At 39.7% G+C, this 26104-nt stretch overlaps 1 protein-coding gene across 1 annotated transcript; it reads left to right on the plus strand.

Annotated features, from left to right (window-relative positions):
- The first annotated feature begins 14995 nt into the window (after positions 1 to 14995).
- On the plus strand, positions 14996 to 25789 carry LOC131535849 (E3 ubiquitin-protein ligase TRIM35-like). Its single transcript, XM_058768355.1, has 6 exons — positions 14996 to 15616; positions 16046 to 16141; positions 18308 to 18538; positions 18629 to 18651; positions 18730 to 18850; positions 25712 to 25789. The coding sequence occupies exons 1-6, from the start codon at positions 15221 to 15223 to the stop codon at positions 25787 to 25789; spliced, it is 945 nt and encodes a 314-aa protein (XP_058624338.1). The 5' UTR covers positions 14996 to 15220.
- Positions 25790 to 26104: the final 315 nt, after the last annotated feature.

The following is a 26104-nucleotide window of genomic DNA, read 5'->3' on the forward strand; positions in this document are numbered from 1 at the left end:
TAATTTCATATAATTGGTAACTTATTTGTCTTATTCTACTTCTTATTAATATTTTTTTTTTTTAAATAGAAATTTTAAATAGCTTATAAACATAATTTTTAGAATTTGACGTAGATGAAAATAATGCCATTGCAAAAAAGGAAATGCCCCTGTAAGTCACTTTAAGGAGTCAAATGTCGCCTCGAATTAGGAAGGCTAATTTTTTGTCAGAATTTGATTATTGATCAGAAGCTGCTCCTAATTAAATTAGGAGGACAAAGCTCCTAAAGAAAAGAACGCATAGAGCCATGTGTAACATATTAGATCTATGCATGAGGTCTTAAAGAGACAGCAGCCTAAATAAACCTGCTGCTGTCTGTCATTATACAGTGAAGACTATCCAGTGTTATTTTACAGTTGAATAGATGATAGTTAGACCTAACTGAAAAAACTTTAAGCACTGATAATTTAATTTGTATCTTATTATTTTTGTTTATGCTATTGATTGTCATTTAATTTATTTGTTCTTATTTTATTATTTATTAAAGGTGGAAAAGACATACTTCTTTTTAGTTAATATAAATGTGATTCTGAGTGCAGGTGATTGTTGGGTGGGGAGGGGCGTGGTCCATGCGTGGTCCTGCCACCACAGCTTGAATAAATCCTAGAGGAAACACTGCATACATTTAATAAAATTTGAAAAATGCATTTACAAAAGTAAAAAGAAAATGCCCCTGTAAATCACTCTGAGTCAAATGTCACCTCATATTAAGAAGGATAATTTTTGATCAGAATTTTTTATTATTGATTAGAAGGTGCTCCTAAATTTTTTTTAATTAGGAGGACAAGCGCTCCTAATTACAAGAAGAAAAACACGGCTCTTAAACCGGGTGTGTGACAGGTATGGCTGTGGCAAATTGTAATATGTAATTCAGAATTGTGATATAACGTATATATAAAGTGTATATAGTATAAAGTGATATAAAGTCAGAATTGCGAGATGTAAACTATAGAACTGTAAGATATAAAATTGGTATTCTTTTTTTTCAATTCTGACATTTATCTCAAAATTGCAAATTTTTTATGTCATAACTGTTGTAATTCTGAGAAAAATGTCAGAGCTTGGTGCCGTGTGTCTGAGAGGCTCTCAAAGCGAATCATCCGTCTGTTTCAGATATCGCTGAGCTGAGGAAGAAGTTTGAAGAGGACAAACAGAGAATCGCTGTACGAGCACAGAGGAAATTCAGACCCTACTGATTCAACCTACCCACAATCCCCTGCACCTGCTGACTCCACATACCCACAATGCCCTGTTGCACCTGTTGGCTTGTAATGTCTGGTTACATTAAGGTTTATTTGAAATAAAGTCTGCAGTGAGTCAATCGGCTGGTGCCTTTTACCAGAGCTGCCAACTCTCAGGCATTCAAAGTGAAATTCACGCAACTTATACTTTTCTCACACCACACATCCATTTGCTCGTGCGGTGAAAAGTACCTTACATTGAAAATGTAATAATAGGATATTTGCGAAACAGATAAAGGCTCCAGTGTGTATTTGTGCTCATCAAAGGATTCTATTTACAACGTGTTTTGTAGCGCTGAGCAATGTAGCCAATCACAGACTTATCTGTTGATTCTTGAACACATCTGATTGGCTATTCTGTTCAAATGAGTCAGAATTCACTAGCTGGATTTTTTTCTGCACGCTCGTGAATAGTCTCGTTGTAACATGATGTAAATAAGAGGTTGATTGATTATAAAGGAACTTTGTGAGATTGCAGTGAATCCTTTTTAGTGATTATAAAGGAAGTGCTATTGCCACACTTTCTAGGCTAAATATAATCCATTCAGAATTTAAATAAAAGTTTTGTTTTTTCAGCCATCTACCCTGTACAAGCAGTTTCGAGAGTGAAATATAAATCCCTCATAAATGTGATTGATTTTCAAATGGGCGAAACACATAATTTCTCAAAATAGATGTTCAAGCAAACTAAATGCAGATTAATAGGTTCATTTAAAATATTTGCATTTGTGTCAATGTTTTTTTTTTTTAAATGCGGTTGCAATTATTTCTAAAAGTAATGACTAGTAAATCTTGCATTTCTCTCACTGTACATTGTTCCTGACTCCAGCTTTCCTGGGGAATACACTGCCGCTAGGTTGAAGCGCATCATCCTAATTAGGAGCCTAATTAGTGGACCTCCTAAGGTTTTTCTGGTTTATCAAAGGGGCTAAAGGTTTATGATCTGTGAGTACCTTGAAGGACTCCAAACCACAAAGATATCATGACAGCTTTTCACATGTCCAAACTGAAGTCAAATGTTCTTTTTCATTTTGAGCGTAACGCTTCTCTGCAGCTGTGAGAGTACGGGAACAGAAGGCCACTGGAAGCATCTTCCCATAATGCTCTTGAAGCAATGCACCCTCTATTCCGTAACTCATTGGTCTCGAACTCAGTACCTGGAGGGCCACAGCTCTACACAGTTTAGCTCCAGCCCTAATCAAACACCTGATCCAGCTAATCAAGGTCTTCAGGATCACTAGAAACTTTCAAGCAGGTGTGAGTTGGAGCTGTGGCCCTCCAGGAATTGAGTTTGAGACCTCTGGCATAACTGCTGGCTTCGGCCGTGACGACTGTTGGCTTCATGTTGTAATGTGTTCATGTTGTAATATGCCAGCACTGGGGACGCAACTAACATTTCTTTCACTTTCATGAATGCATCCTCTTAACTCTTGTCCCATCTCCACACTGCATTGGCTCTCAGTAGCTCATTCAATGGCTGTAACACTGACTGTGTTTACATGCGCACAAATTATGCAATTATTTCCAATAATCAGAGTAAGGACTTAATCGCATTATGATGTTTACATGTCAAGAGCAAAGCTCTCCACTCCGTTTACATGCAATTTCCATATTCTTATTATTCGCTAAGAATTGTGGTTAATTTTTTACTGCCATATTCACATACCCCACTGCACAGCACAACTGATGGACTCAGAAAGAGCGCAGGTGTGTTGCTATCCGCTGTTTTAATTTGTTTTACATCTAATGCAAAACACTTTTGTATGGTTGTATTCCATGCTGTTTCGGCGCCATAGAAATGGGATGGCAGTTCGTTTGCCTACGCTGCCGTCGTGTTGTACTTGCTGTTTCTGGATGAGTGTAAGGAACAGAGAGACTGGTGGCAGCGAGGTTTGTTTTCCCAAGAAATGCGATGCTTTCTTCCCTGCCATCGTTTCTAATCTGCGTATTAATACAGGTGTGTGTCACGTCATTCATGTATGTCACAAGCGCATGTGCACTTTGGTCAGAGCGGCAATACTGCGATTAAGGTGTTTACATGCCTGAATATTTCGATTAAAATCAGCGTACGCCACCTATGTTAATATGATTATGCTTAATCGCATTATTTAGATCGAAGTATTGCATTTACAGTACATTAAGTACATTGATCTACATTGAGGTAAAGTTTAATCGCAATATTGTCAAAATCTCATTATAATCGCATTAAGAGGGTCCATGTAAATGCATTCATTGTAGTGCAGTCTGGCAGGTAATGGCAAAGCTAATTAATCAGACCCAGCATCCGCTTTAAGGGGTCATGACATGAGTAATCAAATTTTCAGTGATCTTTTGACATATAAGAGGTCTTTGAACCATTAAAACATCCTGCAAGTTTCATAGCTTAAAACATCCTCCTCATTATAAACAAAACATTTATTTAATCAAGCTCCAAAAACGGCTCAATTGGATCTGAGGGGCAAGATGAAATCACCCAGGCACAAACATTTGCATAAACACCGCTTCCAGAGCAAGACATCGACGAATAGTCTTATTCTCCCCATAGGCACCTCCCTCCCACACTCACATGCAATAGTGAGGGGGCATTGATATTGTTTCCTATGCAATGACGTTAGCCAATCATAACAGTGGCTGATTACTGAGAAGGTTTAAAGGACCCGCCCCTTAAAAACGTCCCTGGTTAACCCATGTTCTCTGAGTAGGGAATGAGACGATGCATGGTTATAATACAATGGGAACATCCTCTGGGTGTGCCGAGTTTCTGAAGTCTGTACACAATCATGGCAATTCATTGGCTGATGGCACAGGCACCACCTCGAGACTTGTACATCACCATCCTTATACTGGCAAACGTGCCATCTGCTCCTCAGATTTCTCTACCGAAAAATGCCTCTTGTCGGCAGTGCGAGGAGCTTGGCAGCAGATGCAGCATCTCATTCCCTACTCAGAGAACATGGGTTTCACAAGTAACGTGTACCTATGACGCAATGGGAACGATAATACCAAACACGCCAAGCTAAAACACTGCCGTATCTGGCCCGATGAAGAACCAGATAACATCCACGTCTGGTTCAAGTGGACAAGACCCGGGAACCAGGAGCCGTGTCAACATACAAATTATAGAACAAATTATAGGACCATCCTGCTGCTACACAAATATCCTCTAGGGGGACTCCTCTAAAAAGAGCTTGAGAGGAAGCCACATTCCTGGCAGAATGCGCCCGAATGCAAGGTGAAGAAAGACCACGCACCTCGAACGCCAGTGAAATAGCATCCCTAACTCAGTGAGAAATTCTGTGCTTCGATGCAGCAAGCCCACGATTTCCCCAGTTTCTCCAATGGCTAGAGCGATCTATATAGAGCTTTAAAGCTCGGACAGGGCAGAGCTTGTGAAATCTCTCATCCTTGCCTGAAGCAAAAGGAGGATGGAAACAGTGAAGGGTAACCACCTGAAAGCGAAATGATGTGGACAAAACCTTGGGAACATAGCCCGACCTGGGTCATAAGATTACTTTGATCAGACCCGGTGCAAAGTCCATACACATCTCACTGACAGAGAGAGCTTGCAAATCCCCAACTCGCTTCAAAGAAATTAGCCCCAACAAAAGAGTAACCTTGGGAGTCAAAATCCTCTCTGGACATGCCTCCAAGGGCTCAAAAGGAGCTTCCATTAAGCCCTCCAGGGCGACTGACAAGTCCCAAGATGGATCTCCAAGGGGGCATGCTAGCTTCAGATGCATAACTCCACACATAAACATGGAGATCAACCAATGTCTCCCCAGGGGAACTTCATCCAACTCTCTCCGAGCAGCGATGCCATGACAAACTCTCAGGGAAGTAGCAGCCGCTCCCACTGCAAAATTTTTCTTGCTGCAACCCCAGGACTGGACCTACAGGGCAGCTGACTGGGTCCACCACATGGGCTAAGCACCATGACTCAAAGATCTTCCACTTGGAGGAATACAGCCTCCTTGTGGATAGGGCTCTGGCACTAGCGATGATCTCCTGAACATCGGCAGGAAGACTAGAAGTCAAAGCTAGTTGGCCTTATATGGGCCATACCCACAGCTTCCAGATTTCAGGTTGAGCGTGTCAGATCTTGAAGCTGAGATAGCAGAACTTTTCTAATCGGAATCTCCCACGGAGGGTGATCTAGAAGAAAAATCAGTTCCGAGAACCAGAACGGGAATGCGAGCAGGAGACGGACCCCACTCTGCTTGACCCCTGCACAGTACTGTCAGAATTCAACTTGACAGGCGTAAACACATACAGTTTCGGTGTTGAGGCGGTGCCCGCACCATCAGCCAATGAGTTGGCATGACTCTATACTTGCTTGAGACAATCGGCACACCCATTGTGGACATTCCCATTGCGTCATAGCGTCGATTGAACCTATGAAAGAGAACAAGTCATTTTAGAGAGAGGATCAGAATAAGGGTTGAAAATAATAATGTTTCCACATATTTATTTATTTATTTTATTTAGGTTTTTTTTTTTTTTTTTTTTTTTTGTGCAAAGAACTTTACTAACATTATAGGTAAACCTCAAGGAACACATTAAAATAAAAAATCCATGTCATGACCCCTTTAACTAATTTTGGGGTTTGCCGAAGGTCCCGAATAGCACGGATCTTTTCTGGGTCGGGTCTTATGACCTCTTGACTAAAACAATGTCCCACAGTACCCAGTTCCTTCTGACTGAAAATGCACAGACTTCATCAAGTCAAGTCATCTTTATTTATTGGGATTGATCCAAGATGGCGGCGCGTTAAGACGCAGCGGCTGCTCCAGGTCCCAAAGACGGTACTTTTTTGTCTTTTAATGTTGTCTGTTCGTCTCCAAATAGTGTAAATTTACCGCTAGTTCATAAGGAAATCACTCCTAAACTCATCTATGATTGCCAAAGACTTTTGGATATCAACAACACATACAAACACAAACTCTCGCCGGCGGCTACTGAGAAGCTACGAGGCCTCTGTTTACTGCTGAAGCCGGACCTCAAGACCGCGGCCTCGCCTACTGACGCTACCCGCACAAGGCGGCGTCGCAAGCGGTGTGAGAGAGGACGGAAGCGCGGTAAGCGCGGAAGCATACGAGCTAGGCTGAGGGAAAACCCCACAAGACCGGCTCTTCCAACACTCATGCTCTCAAACGTTCGCTCTCTGGAAAACAAACTGGACTTAATCCAACTCAGTCGATCTACACAGCATGAGACAAGGGATTGTTGTGTGTTTGTTTTCACTGAAACATGGCTGAACGACAACATCCCGGACTCCGCCATTCAGCTGCACAGGCTAAACTGCTACCGCGCGGACAGAGATTCATCACTGTCTGGTAAGACTTGCGGCGGTGGCTTGTGTGTGTACGTCAACAAAAAATGGTGTAACAATGCTGGGGTAGTGACAAAACACTGTTCATCGCTGGTGGAGTTTATGTTTGTAAAGTGTCGACCGTTCTACCTGCCGCGGGAGTTCACGGCCATTGTTATTGTCGCGGTATACATCCCACCGTGTGTAAACGCAAAGGACGCGCTTCGCGAGCTGTACAGCGCCATCAGCGAACAACAAACAAATAACCCCGACGGCTTTTTCATCATAGCCGGTGACTTCAACCATGCAAACTTAACCCTCTGGGGTCTGAGGTCATTTTGGGGCCCTTGAGATGTTTTGACATGCCCTGATATTTGTGCATATTTCAGCTACTTAAAACATACTATTGACCAACATGTAATTTTTTTTGTATTCAGCACAAACTGTGCTACAATAATATGTGACCAAGATGGATGTACATGTTTGCAGTTTTTAGAAAAAAAATATTATGCGTGGTTAGTAAGTTTTGGGGGAAAAAAATGTAGCTGAAATAAGGCCTTAAAACCCACACTAAATAGTCCTGACCAAGACTTTTGAGTAATCAGTCTTGTAGGCTAGAATATTTACTTCAGAATTATGTGAAAATCATTCTGCTTACTCATTCACAGAAAACAATATATTGATTTAAAATTTTCAAGACATGTTTTGTGATCGAGAGTCTATATGCGAGGGAGACAAAGGGCCCTCCCCTAATGGCCCCTAATGGCCCATCAGTGTGACTGTGACTGTGAGGCAGGTAAGAGAGAATGTGAGGAGATTGAAAAAAAGGTTTTTTTTTTAATTATTTGTATTTTATTTACAACACAGTATAATCAAAACATACATAATGAAGGTCAAAGACACATTATTGTGCACACTGATCTAACCGCAGAGATGTGAACAGACTTTGAGTCATTTCTGCAACAGATTCTATTCAACAAGTGAAACAAGTAAATCATACCTGATATTTACGTGTGTTATTTAAGTGTTTCTACTTTCCATGGATTCAAGAAGAAAAAAAAACACACAATCAGTAGAAAAGGAGCTTGTTTTAACATATAATATCAGTGTAGTTGAACATCTGATGTTGGTACAGCGCTCTCAGAGGAAACCAGTTTGAAGATACATCAGGATACATCTGGTGCTGGTATCTGATTCAAAATACAAACAAAAACATTTGTGAGCATGTTAATATCAGGAACATCTGTATATATATATATATATATATATATACAGGTTTTGTAGCCATAGACTCACACATGCTTTGTACTATCATAAAAAAAGAGAAAGAAATCTTATATCTGAGAAACTAATTATTAATGTTTAGCACGTTATTCAAATCTATTTCTGAACAGAGTAGGCTATTAATAATAAACATACTTAGACTCGTAGCATTTATCATGTTACAGTGTACACTCATATTACTTTTATTGTTTGATATAGAGCATGAAAACATCATCGCTACCGTAAGAAATTTAAAACAATGAATTGCCTTTCATATTCAAAATGTTTTACACGATTTCAAACATTGTAGTCAGGAATTATAGTTTGGGAAAAACCCAACTATGATTTTGTAGTCATATAGTGTAGTATGTATGATTTTATAGTAGCCTATGATATGATTCTGTAGCCACAGACTCAAGCATGCTTTGTACAATAAAAGGATGTACTTTGTACTATAAAAAAGGATCTTTTATATATGAGAAACTAATTATTATTGTTTAGCACGCTATTAAAATCTATTTGTGAACAGAGTATTAATAATAAACATGGTCTAAACATTCTTAGAAGCGTAGCATTCATCATGTTGTGTTTGGGAAACCCCAGCTAACTGTTAGTAAATCTGTTCAAGTTTATGTCACAATAACACGGTAACTAATACAAAAAAGAAACATTACTTACTCATCAGATTGAGCTCCTCTTCTGGATGAAATCGTGTTCTTCTTTCGAGGGAAATCCTTCCTTTACTCAGCGCGAGCAGTAACAGTAGCCGCGATGAGGATCTCCTCTCTTCGTTTGTGTTGTTGGGCGTTTGCACGCACGCACTTACCACGTGGCTATTTACATATGAACAGTGCGAGCCGCGCGAGGGCGGGATCACATTAGAGATAATGAGTCAGACGGGACAGAATGAACATCGTGTTGGTTTCATACAGATTACTTCATCACAGAATGAAGACTTGCTTCATTTCAAAGTAGATACTTCAAGCTTTCTATAGATATATTTCTCATGTCTCTGTGTTGAGTATTCGCTGAGTTACAGTTCATTTTAGTGACGCGTTTCTAAAAACAGTTCGCAGAGACGGAGAAGACAGGGAGCGCTCCCTGTTTGTTTTCTTTATTCTTCAAAAGCACAAAGTTTAGTTGTTATTATGAGTGTATACAAATAAAAGTAGACCCCTTACAGATTCGAATGGTGTATTGCTCTTATCTGTACGATCAAGAATGGCAGAGTAATTCAAGCTCATTTCGGCCTTATCAGGAAAATCTGCCTCAAAACGCGTATACGCGTTTGTCGACCCCAGAGGGTTAAAGACAGTTTTGCCAAAGTTCTACCAACATGTGAACTTTGCAACAAGGGGAAATAACACACTGGACTTTGTTTACACAACAGTTAAGAGCCCATACAAAGCCAAACCCCGCCCCCACCTCGGGTACTCGGACCACATCTCTGTTATGCTAATCCCAGCATATAGACCACTTCTGAAACTGGCCAAACCGGTTCACAAACAGATCAAGGTATGGCCAGACAATGCTACCTCAGCACTGCAGGACTGCTTCCAGGACACAGACTGGAACATGTTTAAAGAGGCGGCCACCTACAACAACCACACAGACCTGCAGGAGTACACTGAAACAGTGACTGCTTACATCCAAAAGTGCACTGATAATGTGACAGTCACCAAGACCATCACCACACGCGCCAACCAGAAGCCATGGATGACAGCAGAGGTTTGTGGGCTGCTAAAGACCAGAGATGAAGCTTTCAGATCAGGAGACAAAGCAGCCCTCAAAACAGCAAGAGCCAATCTGTCCCGCAGCATAAAAAATGCAAAACGGTCATATGCTCAAAAAATCAACAATCACTTCACAGACAGCAGTGACACACGGAGCCTGTGGCAAGCTATTCAGACCATCACAGACTACAAGCCCCCGCCACAGGCCTGTGATGATGACACATCCCTCCCAGATACACTCAACCACTTTTACTCACGGTTTGAAATGCAGAATGACACACCTGCACAAAAACTGCCTAAACCTCCCAACGACCAGGCGCTCTGTCTGTCTCCAGCCGACGTAAGCAAGTCCCTATCTAGGATCAACCCACGCAAGGCTGCGGGTCCCGACAACATACCTGGCCGTGTAGTGAAAGACTGTGCTGCACAGCTGACAGATGTCCTAACAGATATCTTCAACACCTCGTTGAGCCAGGCAGTCGTCCCCACATCCACAACAATCATACCGGTACCAAAGAAATCACCTGTGTCCTGTCTAAATGACTACCGTCCCATAGCACTGACTCCAATCATAATGAAGTGCTTTGAGAGGTTAGTCATGCACAATATCAAAACCAGCCTCCCCAACACACTCGACCCGCTCCAGTTTGCATACCGTCCGAACCGCTCTACGGACGATGCAATTTCCTCCACTCTCCACCTGGCTCTTACCCACCTAGAAAATAAAGACTCCTACGTTAGAATGCTGTTCATTGACTTCAGCTCAGCATTCAACACAATAATCCCACAACAGCTCATAAATAAACTCAACCTGCTGGGCCTTAACAATTCCCTCTGCAAATGGATCCTGGACTTTCTAACCGGAAGACCTCAGTCAGTCCGTGTCGGCCACAACACCTCGAGCACTACCACACTGAACACAGGTGCCCCACAAGGCTGTGTGCTCAGTCCGCTGCTCTTCACGCTGCTGACCCACGACTGCACTGCCAAGTCCAGCTCCAACCACATCATCAAGTTCGCTGATGACACAACAGTGGTAGGTCTCATCAGCAACAACGATGAAACGCACTACAGAGAGGAAGTGGCACAGCTGGCTGAATGGTGTGGCACTAACAACCTGTTCCTCAATGTGAGTAAGACAAAGGAGGTTGTGATGGACTTCAGGAGAAACTCCGTTGATCACCCCCCACTGACCATCGACAGCTCGACTGTGGAGAGAGTCAGCAGCACTAAATTCCTGGGGGTGCACATCACAGAGGATCTCACCTGAACCACCAACACCATGTCACTCTCCAAGAAGGCACAACAGCACCTACACTTTCTCCGCCGGCTGAAAAGAGCAAGTCTCCCTCCACCCATCCTCACCACTTTCTACAGGGGCACCATTGAGAGTGTGCTGACCAGCTGCATCACTGTCTGGTACGGGAACTGTACTGCAGCAGACCGCAAGACCCTCCAGCGGACAGTGAACACAGCTGCAAGGATCATTGGTGCCCCTCTCTCCTCCATCCTGGACATTTTCCTCACACGATGCTCCAGCAAAGCCAATAGCATCATGAAGGACTCAACACATCCCTCCCACAGTCTCTTCCAGCTCCTACCATCAGGAAGACGGTGCAGAGCATCAGAGCCCGCTCTGCCAGACTGCTCAACAGCTTTTTCCCCAGGCTGTGAGAGCCCTGAACTCAAATCACCCCGCCTCTCTGAACCCCCATACAAACCCCTACCTCCTGTAACATGTAACGTGCAATTCGAAGTGTGCTACACACAGGTGAGTGGGCCTGTACAAACCACCTGTAGTAGCACACTCTCCTCTGAAGCATTCGTATAGTTTGTATTTTTTAGTTTGTGTAGGTACTTTTTATAGATAGTATATTTATAGTCAAAATCTATCAGTAGGATAGTTGTGTATAGGTTTATATTGTCTTACTCCATTGTTGTATGCCTGTATTTATGTAGCACCGTGGTCCTGTGAGGCACGACATTTCGTTCCACTGTATGCCCCCGCATGTAGCGGAATGACAATAAAGCTCAACTTGACTTGAACTTGACTTGACTTGACTTGACTTATATAGCGCTTTTAACAATACAGATTGTGTCAAAGCACTTAACAGTATCAAATTGGAGGATAGAGTTTCAGTAATGTATAATGATAAGATTAAACACTCAATTTTCAGTTAAAGGCATTTCATTATTGAATTCAGAGATGTCATTGTCTAGCTCAGTTTAGTTTAAATAGTATCTGTGCAACCAAATCGATGAGCAAGCCAGAGGCGACAGCGGCAAGGAACCAAAACTCCCTCTGTGACAGAATGGAGAAAAAAACCTTGGGAGAAACCAGGCTCAGCCGGGGGCCAGTTCTCCTCTGGCCAGACGAAACCTGCAGTTCAATTCCAGCCGCAGCCATGTCAGATTGTGTAAAGGGCTTATCTGATTCCCGTGGTCTTGTCCCGATGGAGCATTTTAATTTATAATTTAATGTATTTGTTATATTTGTGTTTTATTTATTATTTGAAGTTTTTCATTTATATGATTTACTAATTTGCTATAATTGTAATGTATAGTTTAATGCATTTATTGTTTCTCTATGTATTTTTATAATATATATTTGTTTGTTTATTATAATTTAAATTTATTTCTCAGGGGCTCTCCGCTGATGATCAGGGCTGTAGACATCATCTCTTGGTGCTGATCCACCATCTGATCGGATACGGACTGAGAAACAGAATAAGAAAGAAACAGACAAATATTATATACAAATATTAAATAATATTGTTACTATGTTTTGCGGGCACCACTTAGACATCCAGCCATTGAATGACGACAGTCTGCTATGAATCTCATCGCCACGGTAAGCAGGGAGCAGATCAGAGCATATTACAGTGTCTGACATCGTACTTGCAAGTTCACACACCTCTTTAACATTATTTTTAGTGATCGAACATCATTAGCACTGACGTGGATAACAATTTTACTGAATTTACGTTTAGCATTAGCCAGCACTTTTAAATTTGCCAAGATGTCAGGCGCTCTGGCTCCCGGTAAACAATGGACTATGGTGGCTGGTGTCTCTATTTTCATGTTCCGTACAATAGAATCGCCAATAAGCACTTTCATCAGGTTTCTCAGTGGGTGTGTCACTGAGTGGGGAGAACCTGTTTGATGTTCTAATCGGAATGGAAGAGTGGTGTTTTGACCCGCGACTAGGCGCCTCACAGTCACCCAGTTGCCCTGCTGCACAGGCTCAACCGGAACTGAACAATGTACAGGACTCCTGAGCTAGTCTCATCCAAAGCAGTATGTACAGCCCTCACATTCTTACTGTCCTCAACTAAAGTTTGGATGCATGTCTCTAGTTCTAAAACCTTCTCTGTCAGCCTATTACCCTGCATTTATCACATGTGAATCCCTCGCTGCTGACAGAGACAGATAAATTGTACATGTGGCAAACAGTGCAAACCAAGATACCAAGATGCATACCATGTAGCAGCATACTCCCTCGACGCTCTGAAGCAGCTCAATAATGTGTTTCTGAAATATCTCTGGATGATGTCTTCCAAGATTGGAAGAACATATTTTCGCGAATGTGAGTGAGTGAAGTGACGTGTGGCCAAGTATGGTGTCCTATACTTGGAATTTGTGCTCTGCATTTAACCCATCCAAGCGTGCACACATACACCATGAACACACAGCCGGAGCAGTGGGCTGCGGCGCCTGGTTCCCAGTGCTCAAGGGACTCACCTCAGTCGTGGTATTGAAGGTAGAGAGAGCGCTGGTTATTAATCAATGAATCATCGTGACTGCTGGAAATGTTAAGGGTGTGTGCATCTAAACTGATGTCCGCTGCATCACATATCGTGACATCCAGACACTCATCCTCCTGAACTTGAACCTGTGTCTCTGGCGGAGTGATTTCACTGTGCTCCAGTGGAGAAAGCAGGTCTCTGTCAGACTGCGCCAGCAAGTACTCCACAGCTATATGTTCATCTGCCATAAAGAGTCATTAAACATTTTGTAATAAGAAGAATATATCAGGCATGTGATGAATGTAGTGTTGCTACTGAATAACCAATAGTGGGTGCACTTTTTAAATACTTGCATGATAAGCGCGTATGTGAGTGATGTCAGTAGGCTATAATCGATTATGGTCTATTACTGCATTGATGCAGAATTGGTCCATGTCCACATTGCGATTCAACGATTAATTTCAACAATCACTAGCGTTCAGGCAGCATGCAATCTCACAGCGATGCCTGCAATTACTATTGTAAGAGAATATACAATGTTGAATCTTACCAGTGGGTTTCCCAGGGGGCATGAATTCTGGCAGGAGAGCGCATCCGAGGACTCTGTTGCGGAGGACATTCATGTGGGACATTAAACGTACGTCATAGATTTTAGTATGCGATGTACCACTCATGTCCACAACCTGATGATCCCGGTTGATGTTCCATCTCGAGTGTGTTAGGAATTGTTCCGAATGTGTTAGGACTTGTAACAAATGGTTAGGAATAGTTTGGCTGTCCGATCGCTGGCGGGTAAGGCCACAACTGCCCCATAACGATGGCTTCGTTCAGTCATTTGAGGTCGACACATGTTCTAATGTCTCCGTTCCTTTTGATGACTGGCACCATTGGGGCACAGCATGGAGTGGCCTCAGAAACCTCTTCAGTCACACCCAGCCGCTCCATTCTGTCCAGTTTCTGTTTTTCGTAAGCATTGGCATTGGTACTCCACAAGCATAAACACTGTATGGCTCTGCTGTACTTTTAAGCATTATTTTAACTGGTTCTCATGCCATCACTCTCTGTTATTTCATCTATTCTTTTTGTTAGCCCCATTTGAATTGCAGCACTGCGTTGCAGCAGATTTCCAACGTGGCTCCTCTCACCACATATGCATTCATCAAGTACATATTTTTTTACGCTTACTTTTGCTCTCATCTGGCCCATACACTCCAGCTTGCCACAATGACTGTTCAGTATGACATTTTGTCCCAGTGGTATCTTATTTTTCAGACTTTCATATCTTTCTTGATATTACAGTGGCATCGGCACCAGAGTTGATTTTGAAATTGATTATTTGGGCTTCCATAAACATGTCAGCTGTTCATGCTGCAATGGGTGCATCCTCACAAGACACTGTGCCCAGGGGCCTCTGCATTCTGAATCCAGGCCTGCATGTAAGGGTTTGGGGGTTTATTGTTAATATTTGTGTATTTTCATTGTTCTTTTGTGTTTTATCCAAGAGTTTATAGCAGTTTATTTTAACATTGCATTGCAAGTTCATTTTGAATACAGTTTGTTAAATGTTACCTGCAGAAATCCTGATGTTCCTGTCTGACTTGTTTAAACACTCACCTGATCATAAACTCCTCCCTCTTACAGCTCTTACCAGGAAGAGACTGACGTGTTATTTCTGCTTTCTGTCACACTGACTCTCTTCTCTACTGACAAAAGCAATAAAGAATCAGCCATCAGTGAAGAACCAAGAGAAACACTTTACAGAAGGATCTTTGTGAAGTTTGTTTCTGAATAGATAGTAGATCTTTGTGATTCTGGTGGTGATTCATTCTTTAAACTGTTGTTCAGAAAGTGAAAGTAAAGTTTAGATCGCTGGAGCTCAAAGAGTGAAAATGGCTTCACTATCTGAAGATGATTATATTTGTCCTGTATGCTGTGAAATCTTCAAGAATCCAGTTTTTCTGTCGTGCAGTCACAGTTTCTGTAAAGAGTGTCTTCAACAGTTCTGGAGAACCAAGAAAACTCAGGAGTGTCCCGTCTGCAGGAGAAGATCCTCAAAACCTGATCCTCCTCCTAATCTAGCATTAAGAAACTTGTGTGAGTCGTTCCTGAAGGAGAGAAATGAGAGGCGTTCATCAGGATCTGAGGAGATCTGCAGTTTACACAGCGAGAAACTCAAACTCTTCTGTCTGGAGGACAAACAGCCGGTGTGTTTAGTGTGTTTTACTTCACAGAAACACGTCAATCACACAGTCAGACCCATTGATGAAGTTATTCCTTCATATAAGGTAAGAGAAATGAGTTTTAGCCAACTTCATGTTGTTTTAAAGTCCTGTTTAAGTGTTGATTTGATTGATCAGAGCTGGTTGTGTTTAGTTCAGCTGAACTCCATTATCAATAAAGTTTCATTGATTTGGGGAATTACTTACAGGTGCAAATACTTTTTCACACAGGCCCAGTTGGTATTGGATAACTTTTTTTTTGCTTCAATAAATAACATTGTCATTTACAAACTGTGCTTTGTTCACTCAGGTTGCCTTGGTTTTATGGCAGGTTTTAATTTCTGAATTAGTATAAGATGTTCACAAAAACAGAAGTAATCTAGATGGAGGCAAATACTTTTGCATTACATTATATGATCATATCACTGGATTGTTTTATCATCTTTTTTCAGTGTAAACTGGTGTTTTATGTATTTTTATTTTGTTTAATTCTAGGAGGAGCTCAAAACAGCACTGAAATCATTACAGGAGAAACTAAAACACAAAGAAAAAATGAAAGGAGAGTTTGAGAAAACAGTTCGACACATCAAGGTGAGGAAACAGAATCCAGAGTGTTAATGTCTAGCTCGTTCCAAGACCACAACATAAAGAGGGAGACGGACAACGAAATAGGGTTTAATTGATTTATAATTTATTGGGAAAATAAACAATGTTCTTTGTCTAGGAAAAAATAAATAATAAAAAAAAATTAAATATATGTCTAAATGCAATGAAAGATCGATATTAAAAGGAAAAAAGAAAACCCATGGTGTGAGAGAGAGACCAAAGCACGTGACCTTCCTTTAAAACAAACAGCCCAGGGGTGTATTCCAGAAAGCATGGTTAACTTACCTTCAGATAAACCCTGAACATTCGGTTGATTAACCCCAAACCTTGCTTACTCGAGGTATCTGGTTCCAAAAATGCGTCCGGGAGTAAGTTCATTCAACTCAGAGTATGTTCCTGGTTAAGACTCAAGACATTCTCAACAGAGCGACGAATCGACGAGTCACTATGGAAACGGACGCTAAGAATAAGCGCGCCATACTGCTTCTTTCTTCTTCTTCTGTTCAAAGGTCATGTTGGCCTTATGCTTAGTGCATATCGCCACCTAATTGATGGTTTTGCAATCATTTTAAAAAAAAATTCCATTTGATCTTTAATCCTTGAGAATAAGAATTATATTGTTTGTTTGATGCTAATTATATATTAAGTCATATCAGATATGTATTTTATTATAGAAATACATTATAGAAAATGCCGATCCATGTGTGAGATGATAATATAAAATGTAATAATATATATATAGACTAATATAATAAATTAAACATTACCTTGTCATAATAGTGTTTTATAATTTATACAGATAACTGTTATATATGCCAATAAAATATAATAACCATTATATATAGCAAAGGCAAACCTTATTTATTACTTATATTAGCGCTTTATCATTAAAATAGCATATATATATATATATATATATATATATATATATATATATATATATATAGTAGGCTATATACATAACTGTATTGTAATAATATATAATATTGTGCACTATCTGTCATGCTCTGATAGCGCTGAAGTGAACTAACCCTGGAACATAACCTGCTCCCGAGCAGGTTATCTTTAGAAAACAAGTTGCTATAGTTACTTACATACCCTGAAAGTAACCTTTGATTTTGGAACCGAAAGCTGAGGTTATTCGCTCACTTATCCTCAAACATACCCGGGTATGTCACATAACCTGCTTTCTGGAATACACCCCAGTTCTTTATATAGAAAAGGCCGCTGGTATACAATCACCCAATGCTCCAGGTGTGTACAGTTACCTAACTGCCCCTCAGACCAATCCCTGCCCGTGCACTGACAAAGAAAGGCCTAAGAAGAGCACAGGGGGTCGTAACACCTCCCTCCTTAGAAAGAGGTTTACATTTCTTCCCTTCATCCTGGGCCGTAGAAATTGTCAGGTGTCACAAAAGCAGACAACTCTTTTGCTCGATCAGTTAAAGGCACCTGCCAGAATCCTTTCAGGAGAACAAATTAACTCACAAACTGAGCAGAACCAGCTCTATCGACACAATCATCACACCGTGGTAAAGGATAACAGTCCGGCTTTGTAACTGCATTAAGCTTTCTATAGTCGGTGCAAAAACGATGTGTCCCATCTGGCTTATTAACCAGCAGACAGGAGGAACTCCATGCACTGAAACTAGGCTCAGCAAGATCGTGAGTTAAAAGATATTCGACTTCCTTACCGAGTTTTTCCCTCTTCCTAAGAATGACACGATATGCATACTGTTTAATAGATGGTGTTCTTTGGGTTACTTCAGTGTGGTTCCTACTCTCTCAAAATGAGCAAAATATCAGTTTAACATCCTTCTCTGAGAAGGGTGGCACCAGACGGATATTTTTGGTAATATCAAAAAATGGTTCTTGAGGATCTAAGGAGATCAGAGGTTCAGTTCTGATTTCTGAAGAGCAGGGGGTTGTAACAAGAATAATTTTCATCACAGCTGTAGATCACAAGATACAGTTATGATCTGATATATTTAATATAATGGACTGCAGCTGATTATTTGTGTAAATGACGATCATCAATCTGCTTCTGGATGCGTTATATGTCGGTCTCTGAGTCTCTCTCAGATCTGAATGATGTGATTGTGTTGATGTGTGTTGATGGAGACGATTGAAGTGAATGTGGTTTGATTTCAGTCTCAAGCTGAGCGCACAGAGCGTCAGATTAAACAGCAGTTTGAGAAGCTTCATCAGTTTCTCAGAGATGAAGAAGAAGCTACAATCACTGCACTGAGGGAGGAAGAGGAGCAGAAGAAGCAGATGATGAAGGAGAAGCTGGAGGAGATGAACAGACACATCTCAGCTCTTTCACACACAATCAAAGACATGGAGGAGATGATGAAAGCCAGTGACGTCTGCTTTCTGAAGGTCTGATTTCAGATGATTGATTGATTGATTGATTGATTGATTGATTGATTGATTGAGGTGTTGATGATCAATGGTGTGTTTGTTCTGCAGGAGTTTCCAGTCTCAATGGAAAGGTGAGTGATCTGCTGGTGTCTCTGGTCTCTGCTTCTGATCCAAAGCCACTGCGGTTCTGATCCTGAATGTTCTTCCAGAGTCCAGATCTCATCACAGCCGGATCCACAGACGCCTTCTGGAGCTTTGATTCATGTGCCACGTTACTTGGGCAACCTGCCCTTCAGAGTCTGGAAAAGATGCAGGACATCGTCCAGAACAGTGAGTCTGACTGCAGAAGATACACACACACTGGAAATGATGCAATATTGACAGATTTCAGCATTATGTGTGAAGAACCAGATCATCTACTGCACCAAAATCAGCAGCTCACTTTAGAAAGGGGTGTAAAAAGTACTCAAAACTTAAACTCAAGTTAAAGTACAGATACTCTGTGAAACTTTTACTTAATTAAAACTGCAAGTAAATGGAAATTAAAATGCAGCACAGAGGAGCACAAAACATCCATGCTTTACACCTTAATGCCATCCATATGTGTACGACTTCTTTCTTCAGAAGAACACAAACTAAGAGTTTTAGAAAATTAATCAATCTTTCTGCACATAATGCATGTGTACGGCATGTCCAAAGATGATGCTTCAGAAACTACACCAAGAGAAGACGACAGTAACTCATAACCTCTGTTGATGTGTTCTTCAGCAGAACCACAGGCGTGTGAAGAAACACACAAATACTTTCTTTTTACTTTAGCGTTGTGTTCACTTTGTGTGCTTCTTGAAGCGTCCTGTACACTTGCATTATATGCACTAAACATCTTTCTTTGTGTTCATCTGAAGACATTCATATATATCTGGATGGCATGAGGGTCAGTAAATGATTACATTTAATTTGTTCCCTTTAATGAGGCAGATGTGATGCAGAGGCCAGAAATATATTCCAGACAGAATATAAGAACTTTTGTTGAATAAATGATGAGTTACATAGAATTAAAATATACAATATTATATTGACTTTTTTGAAAAAGACATGTTTTTGTGTTGTCTACTCAACGCCGCTGTCTGTAACAATAATTCATCTTTTAATTGTTTATTTGGAGCATTTAGAGTTTTTTTTTTTCCTAGCAGATATTTATATATAATTGTTTATGACTAATTAGATGAATTAATGAGCCAATCATATTTTCATAATCATTTAGATTAAATAATAATTCATTGACAGTCCTAAGAGTTTCTCAATATATCATTATAATACAACTCATCGACTCCCAGAACATCACTAAACATGACTCACACTTCATTTACACACTTTTTGTAGATTTTTGCAACATTTAATTTAATAAGTAATCATGAAACATGAATTGTGTTTAAATTCTTATCACTGATTTTATTTGTGCATTCAGTCAATATAGTGCACAGACAGCTAATGACTTCATCAAAACAGACACAAATAATGAATAAATAATGAATAAACTGAGCTTATCTTCATATGCTTCTTCATATTTGACGGCAAATACATTCTGAAGCCAGGAATTGATCTGATGAAAGTTTTAACGAAGGATGAGCTCGATGCATGAAAACAAACCTCATTAGCGGCAGGTTTGAGCTTCTGTGACATATTTAATGAGTGTGAGATAAAATAAACACATAAACATGTAATCAGTACTTTTCAAGTTGAAATAAAAGTGTAAGGAGCAAAACGTACTGTTTTTCCTTCATAAAAGTAATCAAGTAAAAGTACAAGTAGTTACTTTAAACTGTACTTGAATAAAGTACAAATATCCCAAAATAACACTTAAGTACAGTAATCAAGTAAAATTACTCCTGCTTTTAGAAATAATCAATCCCAGAATTCAGTGCGCTTGACTTTCATTTTCAGTCTCACGAAAGACACAGAAGTGATTTCAGCAGTTTTTAAGACTTTATTTGATCAGACGGACAGAAACATTTCTACACAAATAGATTTTATTTCCGTATGATTACTGCTGTTTATATTTAATTATTTATTAATATTTTGAATTATATATATATATATATATATAGAGAGAGAGAGAGAGAGTGAACGAACATAGAATACAAAAGAATAGAAAAGCTAGTGAATATATATATATATATATATATATATATATATATAAAGAATATTCTTCAGCTAAAAACACAACTCTTCCATCTTTATTTGAGCCTTTAACTCTAGAAATCTCTATTCTAATTCTATTCTTAAAAACACTCTCTCATGTTCTTTTTATATTCTATTTGTTTTCTTTTTACTTATTATACAATTAACAAAAACAAAAAAGGCCTCCAACACTAGCTCACTCTATTCTATCGGTTTACTTTTTATTTAGTATATAATTAATGCATATTATTGCTCTTTCATTGATTTTGATTGCTTTTGTTGATTATCATATATATATATATATATATATATATATATATATATATATACACAACGGTAATGGAAAGTATTCAGACCCCTTAAATTTTTCACTCTTTGTTATATTGCAGCCATTTGCTAAAATCATTCAAGTTCATTTTTTCCTCATTAATGTACACACAGCAACCCATATTGACAGAAAAACACAGAATTGTTGACATTTTTGCAGATTTATTAAAAAGAAAAACTGAAATATCACATGGTCCTAAGTATTCAGACCCTTTGCTCAGTATTTAGTAGAAGCACCCTTTTGATCTAATACAGCCATGAGTCTTTTGGGAAAGATGCAACAAGTTTTTCACACCTGGATTTGGGGATCCTCTGCCATTCCTCCTTGCAGATCCTCTCCAGTTCTGTCAGGTTGGATGGTAAACGTTGGTGGACAGCCATTTTTAGGTCTCTCCAGAGATGCTTGATTGGGTTTAAGTCAGGGCTCTGGCTGGGCCATTCAAGAACAGTCACGGAGTTGTTGTGAAGCCACTCCTTCGTTATTTTAGCTGTGTGCTTAGGGTCATTGTCTTGTTGGAAGGTAAACCTTCGGCCCGGTCTGAGGTCCTGAGCACTCTGGAGAAGGTTTTCGTCCAGGATATCTCTGTACTTGGCCGCATTCATCTTTCCCTCGATTGCAACCAGTCGTCCCGTCCCTGCAGCTGAAAAACACCCCCACAGCATGATGCTGCCACCACCATGCTTCACTGTTGGGACTGTATTGGACAGGTGATGAGCAGTGCCTGGTTTTCTCCACACATACCGCTTAGAATTAAGGCCAAAAAGTTCTATCTTGGTCTCATCAGACCAGAGAATCTTATTCAGGTGTTTTTTAGCAAACTCCATGCGGGCTTTCATGTGTCTTGCACTGAGGAGAGGCTTCCGTCGGGTCACTCTGCCATAAAGCCCCGACTGGTGGAGGGCTGCAGTGATGGTTGACTTTCTACAACTTTCTCCCATCTCCCGACTGCATCTCTGGAGCTCAGCCACAGTGATCTTTGGGTTCTTCTTTACCTCTCTCACCAAGGCTCTTCTCCCCCGATAGCTCAGTTTGGCCGGACGGCCAGCTCTAGGAAGGGTTCTGGTCGTCCCAAACGTCTTCCATTTAAGGATTATGGAGGCCACTGTGCTCTCAGGAACCTGAAGTGCAGCAGAAGTGTTTTTGTAAGCTTGGCCAGATCTGTGCCTTGCCACAATTCTGTCTCTGAGCTCTTCAGGCAGTTCCTTTGACCTCATGATTCTCATTTGCTCTGACATGCACTGTGAGCTGTAAGGTCTTATATAGACAGGTGTGTGGCTTTCCTGATCAAGTCCAATCAGTATAATCAAACACAGCTGGACTCAAATGAAGGTGTAGAACCATCTCAAGGATGATCAGAAGAAATGGACAGCACCTGAGTTAAATATATGAGTGTCACAGCAAAGGGTCTGAATACTTAGGACCATGTGATATTTCAGTTTTTCTTTTTTAATAAATCTGCAAAAATGTCAACAATTCTGTGTTTTCTGTCAATATGGGGTGCTGTGTGTACATTAATGAGGGGAAAAAATATAACTTAAATGATTTTAGCAAATGGCAAATTTTAGCAATATAACAAAGAGTGAAAAATGTAAGGGGGTGTGAATACTTTCCGTACCCACTGTATATATATATATATACAGGGGTGCACATAAGTTTTCAGCCTGGGGTGTATTCCAGAAAGCATGGTTAACTTACCGTCAGATAAACCCTGAACTTTCGGTTGATTAACCCCAAACATTGCTTACTCGAGGTATGTGGTTCCAAAAACACGTCATTCAACTCAGAGTATGTTCCTGGTTAAGACTCAAGACATTCTCAACAGAGCGACGAATCGACGAGTCACTATGGAAACAGACTCTAAGAATAAGCGCGCCATAATGCTTCTTTCTTCTTCTTTTGTTCAAAGGTCATGTAGGCCTAAATGCTTAGTGCATATCGCCACCTAATTGATGGTTTTGCAATCATTTTTATTTTTTTTGCGTTTAATCTTTAATCCTTGAGAATAAGAATTATATTGTTTGTTTGATGCTAATTATATATTAAGTCATATCAGATATGTATTTTATTATAGAAATGCATTATAGAAAATGCCGTGAGATGATAATATAAAATGTAATAAATATATGTATAGGCTAATATAATAAATTAAACATTACATTTTCATAATAGTGTTTTATAATTTATACAGATAACTGTTATATATGCCAATAAAATATAATAACCATATTAGAGCAATATATAGGCTAACCTTATTTATTACTTATTTAAGCGCTTTATCATTAAAATAACATACAACTATATATATATATATATATATATATATATGTATAGTAGGCTATATACATAACTGTATTGTAATAATATATAATATTGTGCGCTATCTGTCATGCTCTGATAGCGCTGAAGTGAACCCTGGAACATAACCTGCTCTGAGCAGGTTATCTTCAGAAAACAAGTTGCTATGGTTACTTACATACCCGATTTTGGAACCGAAAGCTGAGGTTATCCGCTCCGCTTAGCCTCAAACATACCCAGGTATGTCACATAACCTGCTTTCTGGAATACACCCTGGTTCTCATATGAGAACCTGGAGATTTGGTTTGGTCCTCACACGGGCATGTAGTGTATATATATATATATATATATATATATATATATATATATATATATATATATATAAAATAAATAACTAAAAATAATAAACTAAATAATCAAGTGTGATAATACAATTTTTTTTAAAGGAGTATTACATACAAATGCAATTATTTTATAGTAAACTTAATAAAAATAATGATAAAAACATTGGCATTTTATTTTTATTATCATTATTTTAATTTAAATTTTCATCATTTTGAAACGTAAAATCAGCGAGCTTTTATTATGGCGGGTTGCCGGTAAGTAAGTATTAAGCGCTTCCGGGTTCAGCTGCTGATGAAGAGCGTCAGTGAATGAATGTCACAGTTTAGCTTTGAAGACGGCGGCGGGTTCAGATTATGCTTCAGTTTGGATAGAAATCTTATACAGTACAGTTTGTCGATCTAAAATGGTAATTGTTCATTAACAGCTGACAACCATGTCGATACACAAATGCGCTCAGAACTTATTTACACATTTTTAATTTTGAAGGTGCGATGCGACTTATGTGCACCCTGATTATTTATATATATATATATGTAGCCCTCTCGCTCTCTCTTGCTGGCCTCTCGCAGCACTGCTGCTACTCTGCGCTGTGTGTGGTGTGTGTTGTGTGTGTGTGTGTGTGGTGTGTGTGTGTGTGTGTGTGGTGTGGTGTGTGTGTGTTGTGTGGTGTGTGTTGTGTTGTGTGGTGTGGTTTGTGTTGTGTGGTGTGGTTTGTGTTGTGTGGTGTATGTGTATGTGTGTGTATGTGTATGTGTATGTGTGTGTGTATATGTATGTGTGTGTTGTGTATGTGTATGTGTGTGTTGTGTGGTGTGTGTGTATGTGTATATTGTGGTATATATGTTATATATATATTGTTGTGGTGTGTTGTGTGTTATATGTGTATATGTGTTATGTGTGTGTGTGTGTGTGGTGTTTATGTGTGTGTGTTGTAGTGTGTGTTATGTTATGTGTGTTGTGGTATGTGTTGTGTGTGTATGTGTGGTGTATTGTGGTAATATATTATATTGTGTGTGTTGTGTTGTGTGTGTGTGTGTGTATTATATGTTATTATTATTATTATATTGTGTGTGTGTGTGGTGTGTTGTGTGTGTTATGTATGTGTGTGTGTGGTGTGTGTATTGTGTGGTGGTGTGTGGTATTGTGGTGTTATATATTATTATATGTGTGTGTGTATGTGTGTGTGTATGTGTTATTATATATGTGGTGTTGTGTGGTGTATTGTTGTGTGGTGTGGTGTGTGTGGTGTATGTTGTGTTGTGTGTGTGTGTGTGTATGTTGTATGTATATATGTTATATTATATATGTGTGTGTGTGTGTGTGTGTGTGTGTGTGTGTTGTATATATATATTATATAGTGTGGTGTGTATTATATATATATATATATATGTTATGTATTGTGTTGTGTGTGTGTGTGTGTGTTGTGTTATATGTGTGTGTGTTATATTATATGTGTATGTGTTGTGTGTTGTGTTATGTATGTGTTATGTGTATGTGTATGTATGTGTTGTGTGTGTGTGTGTGTGTTGTTGTGTGTGTGTGTGTGTGTGTGTGTGTGGTGTGTGTTGTGTTGTGTGTGTGTATGTATGTGTTGTGTGTGTTATATGTGTGTGTTGTTGTGTGGTGTGTATTGTGTGTTATGTTATGTATATGTATGTGTTATGGTGTGTTAGTGTGTGTGTATGTGTGTGTATTATATTATGTGGTGTGTATGTGTGTGTGTATGTGTGTGTGTGTGTGTGTGTGTACTTGAACTCTTTGAGGACTTGGGATTTGACTTGAAGACTTGATTGTGACTTGAAAGTCCCACCTCTGCTCTGTAGTATGCATACTGAGCAGAGTTAATTTCATTGTTTAATCTGGGCTGACACATGTGGGGCCCTCATGGAAACTGAGGACTACACTGGCTGGGCCCCAGTTAGATAGCCCAGGTGCCACCCATCTGGGCCCCACATGTGTTTGCTGGCTGGGTTCTTATGGAATGGAAAGTTTGTGTTCATTGTTACTCAATAAACCATTTCCTGTTTTTATCATACCTGCAGTGGCTGAAGGGCTGGTTTGACCTACATAAGATAAATAGAGCAAAAGAAAACCTCAAGCTGGAGAGCATCTCATGTTAATGAGCTTTATCACACTGACCACAGTGTTAAAAAATAAATAAATAAAAATAAACCCTGCAAACCCAAAGCACTGAGACTGAGACCTAACTCACTTTATCCTATTAAAAAAAAAGGGTTGAAGAGCATTTTCCTGAAATTACACTTTAAAATTAACAAAGTCAAACTTATGTTTGTTCTTTAACCTCTTAACTGTCACCGTCCACCCTGTGGGACGCCTACATTTACTTCACTATTTTACAATTAAATCCTAATCTAATCATGACAAACTATATATCGTTGGAAAGGTCTAAGACTCCTAAATAGGTATTTTACCAC

This window comes from Onychostoma macrolepis, chromosome 03, assembly GCF_012432095.1.
Source record: "Onychostoma macrolepis isolate SWU-2019 chromosome 03, ASM1243209v1, whole genome shotgun sequence".
Lineage (NCBI taxonomy): Eukaryota > Metazoa > Chordata > Actinopteri > Cypriniformes > Cyprinidae > Onychostoma > Onychostoma macrolepis.

Bases quoted from the DNA above. Each gene is read 5' to 3' on its own strand.
- LOC131535849 (XM_058768355.1), top strand. From the start codon at position 15,221: ATGGCTTCACTATCTGAAGATGATTATATTTGTCCTGTATGCTGTGAA. The intron at 18,539-18,628 runs GTCTGATTTCAG...TTTGTTCTGCAG, and splicing joins GTGACGTCTGCTTTCTGAAG to GAGTTTCCAGTCTCAATGGA. The intron at 18,652-18,729 runs GTGAGTGATCTG...ATGTTCTTCCAG, and splicing joins TTTCCAGTCTCAATGGAAAG to AGTCCAGATCTCATCACAGC.